We start from the raw sequence: 4099 nt of genomic DNA, 5'->3' as shown, positions 1-4099 counted from the left end.
GTTCTTTCCTGCAGAAAGTAAACTGATTTAGTCCTTCAGAATGTAAGTGGTTCAGTTCTATGGAGGGTCCTGGTTCACTCCTTTAGAGAGTAACTGGTTCAGTCCTACAGAAACATTTTCTATGTGGAGGTCGATCTAAACATGGCAGTCATAATGGTAGATCATAAAATACTGCTGCTAGAATGGAGAGACAGGAGTCTGCATGAATGTTTAAATAACAGCAATTCCTCCAGCCTTATAAGGAAATGTAGTTCATGTCCTTCACTTCCTATTTCATGGTATAAATCGCTGTCCTTTATGGAGAAACATTTCTGACTGCTATTTGCTGACATTTTTATGGGGGGAATGGCAACTAATTATGAAACAAGCTAATATCTGTACTACTTACCTTTTACAACTAGCTGGTTTAGACCTGTAAATAAAAGTTTTGTCACAATAGTGGAAATGTAAAAATGAATATGAACATAAATCTTAAAAATTCACCAGTGTCTACATAATAGGCTGTGTACTTCAAACCGCAGAAGTGCCCACCCTTCCTAACGTACGCTACCAATAAAAAAAATCTTGTCAAATAAAGATCAAAGGAAATGATGGGAGACCGCTAAATGCTGTTTGAAGAGTATGTTTTTTTTAATCTGAATCTGATGATTAATATGACTTTGGCATTCACTAAACATTCACTGCTGCTGCATTTTTTGGGTGCATGAGATCATCTCAAATGTCAGTTTCTACAAAGGAGGGAAATAAATAGGTGACCCCCCTATGCATTGCAATTAATACCACAGGTCCGGTGTTCTAACCTATCAAGCTGCCTTGTGAAATCGAGCTGCCCGAGTAGTTTTATGTTGTAATGATGCCATAGTGATGACATTTTAGGGGTGTCAGCAACAAGCATCCCCCACTTACACATATATTTTTGGTTTACTACACCTCCCCATTCCAGAAATATTGGGATTCAATGAAGGGAAGTGTACAGGGTAACAGAATATGACAGTTACAATTCTGTGAGCTTGCAGTTATAAATTTAAAGGTCCCACCCCAATGCTCCTTGCCAAGTAAGTGGCCCTGGGGGTCCAAAATTTGCATGCTCAATTTAGGTGCTCCTGGGGGCATTTAGTTTTGAAACAGCAACCCTCAAATTGAGAAGAAATCCCTGTATTTCCATGACTGTTTAAACTTGTGATCCTATATCTTGATTTTTTTTAAAAGCCCCCTAGCTGTACTAATAGCTATGAGGGTATGCTGTGTACCTTAAAAAGTTTAGGAGGTTAGACTCAAGAGTGTAGGTGAAATGGTTTGATCACAGAGAGTTGTTAGGCTGCAGAATATGACAGGCTGTCTTTACAGACACAGCTATCACATTGTGCTGCCAATGGCACTGTTGTACACATCCATTTATCCCACTGGAGTAATGCTATTTCAGGGTGCTGTACAGAACACAGGGATCATTCTGATGTCACTGGATGAACACTGGTAATTGAGCTGAGTTTTTTTTTTCTTTCTCTCATATTACCTCTCTTTCTCTCTTTTCTACCCCTTCTCTCAGACCTGCATTAAGATCCAGTGATCCTGCACTCGGTCACCACTTACACCACAGTGCTGGTTCAAGGCAGAGGGGGCAGCACAAGGTAACCTTGTGTAAATCTGCTCTGATAACGATGAAGCTGTGAATAGCTGAAATGCACACAACTTAATTTTATTTCCAAAGTGAACAGTCCAGACCCCTTTAAGTATTCTGCTCCCAGGCATGGATAGAAGCTTTTCTTCCTGCAGTAATTATCAGCTAATTTTATGTTACACCTTCTAAAAAAGAGAATTTTACTAACAGGTTTCATTTATTGCTGATGTCCAACTTTTTATGTTAATTGCAAAGCCCCTGAACATACTGTACTGTCCTTGCACTGTTACCAAAATAAATGGGGTGATCAGTAAGACCAATAGTAGCATTTTCGAGCAAAAAAAAAAAAAAATTCAGGTATAAAGAACCAAAAAAAAAAAAACATTTAGATGGCAATAAAAGAGTTAATTAGACAAAAGGTTTTTGTCTTCTGACACTTTCACACATTCATGCATTCTACTGACTGACTGGAAACCAATTGTATTATGAGCTGGGTGACAGTTGTAGTACAAAATAATACAATGTTTTACACATCCTACAACATGGTATAAATGTTACTAATAAATAACCTTGTATTATTTGTACAACTGTCACCCAGCTCAATATAATACAAAAGAGTTTATAAAGAAAAATGATTCTTTTAGCACCATATGTATCACTGCCACTTCAGACAGAGATGACTCAAGAGTTCACTATGAGGGTAGTGTTTGCTACATTTTGGATGTGTACACTTAAAAGACAAAATAAAACTAAAAAAAAACTAAAAGCAAAGAAAACTAAAGCAATGGGGGAAAGTGAACCAGACATGGAGAAAATGAAAAAAGGTTCAAAATCAAAAGGCAAAAATGTATACACTCAATTGTGCCACCATTTGTTCTAAAAAATATAAGTGGGGTGTGGAGTTTCCATTGAAATAGATTTTGAGTTGGTAACCTAGTCTCCTTATAATTAGGGGGTATGGGAAAGTTTCAACCAGCCCCACTTATCCCCTTTCTATTCCATTTTAGGACCAGCTGTCAGCCGTGACTATTTCCTGTCCTACTTCCCCACCAGTCCCATGTCATGAAAAAAAGAAATAAATTGTATTTTTTTAAAAATGTTGTACTGTTCATAATCAATGCAGGCCCTAATACATTTCTAACATTGATAAAATAGAGAATACAAAAACAAAGAAATTATGGGACTTTTAACGGCAGTCAATATCATACAAATATCATAATTTCCGATTTCCTTAAAAGTGACAATTAAAATAAATTAAAAAAAAAATAAAAATAAAATAAACAAATAAAATAAAAAATTCAGGAAGAGTCTGACATGCTAACATACATAAGCTTGAAACTATAAGCTTGAAGCTAAGAAACAACTTAAATGCAAGTCGGTTTATGGATGGAATTATTTGAATAGATCTAGTTTGAAGACAACTGCTTGTAGAAACTCCATAATGGAGTGAGCATCAACAATAATAATTGGAGAAGGACTGAATATTACTGTGGAGAACATCTATGGGACATTGCCATTTCTGTATGTTGTCATTTTAATCCCACCTTCATACCAAGGGCATAAGCATACCGGTAACCGTAACAACTTTTTGTGCTGATAACCTACTATCTTTACCAATTACATCCCCGAGGAAGCAGACAGTCTGCGAAACGCATCCTATGATCTTAACATAGGCTAGATTCATTGTACAAATTACATTTCTTTGTTTTTGTATTCTCTAATATATATTGGGGATGTTGGCAGTATTGTGATTATTGTGATTGTTAGAAAACCGGACGATACAAATGATGATACATTGATAAAATAAAACAATGTAATTTGACTACCGGGATTTGTTCTGCATTACAAAGCATTATGTATTCTACAGTGCAGTAGGGTGTACATAAAAGTATTATACCAATACTTACTAGTAAGCATTGTGTGCATGTAGATATTAGAGGACTATCACCTAATATTTTAATCATCAGTTTATACCATACATGTGATAGTTAGAAAAAGTTTAAAAAGTTCTCAGATTGTAATGTTTTCTCCCTGATAAATAAAGACAAGATGTTCAAACAGTGTCATGCCGCATGGGCTAAACACAAGGGATGACTGATGCAGCCATACTTGTTTGGGAGGTGCTGTATAACACAGATGTCGGAGGGCAATCCTCCTCCCCTATAGTGTTTGTGTCAGCTTAACAGTCTTACACCCTTAGCACAGGTTCAAGGTTTTTACAAAACCCCTATAGAGAAAAAAGGCCAAGCTACTTGTGGATTGTGAGGAACCTATATACCTTCTGACACTAGCTATCGTTTCTCTGTTTTTGAATCGGCTGAATCTAGCAGTATAGTTGAGAGTTTTCATGAACACTTCAGACAATTCTTGCTCCTCTTCTGCACTCTCATTTTGCTGTTTGCGGTGCTCCAATAACATGTGCACTTCAGAATTCAGCAGCGTCTCTGCGCTCTCAAACTCTGCAAGAGAAAAATAAACAAG

The 4099-nt window shown here is 36.7% G+C and overlaps 1 protein-coding gene across 1 annotated transcript in view; it reads right to left on the bottom strand.

Moving 5' to 3' along the window:
• Positions 1 to 3250: 3250 nt before the first annotated feature.
• The window catches only part of POLR2D (RNA polymerase II subunit D), a 2869-nt gene continuing 2020 nt past the window's right edge, over positions 3251 to 4099 (bottom strand). The window contains exon 2 of the mRNA XM_072407854.1: positions 3251 to 4077. Coding sequence (XP_072263955.1) covers positions 3815 to 4077 — 263 coding nt within the window. The 3' untranslated portion in view covers positions 3251 to 3814. The remainder of the gene's footprint in view (positions 4078 to 4099) is intronic.

The sequence above is a fragment of the Pyxicephalus adspersus genome, chromosome 4 (assembly GCF_032062135.1).
Source record: "Pyxicephalus adspersus chromosome 4, UCB_Pads_2.0, whole genome shotgun sequence".
In the NCBI taxonomy this organism is placed as follows: Eukaryota; Metazoa; Chordata; class Amphibia; order Anura; family Pyxicephalidae; genus Pyxicephalus; species Pyxicephalus adspersus.
The sequence above is the reverse complement of the archived record's forward strand: the minus strand, read 5'-3'. Positions and strand labels throughout refer to the sequence as shown.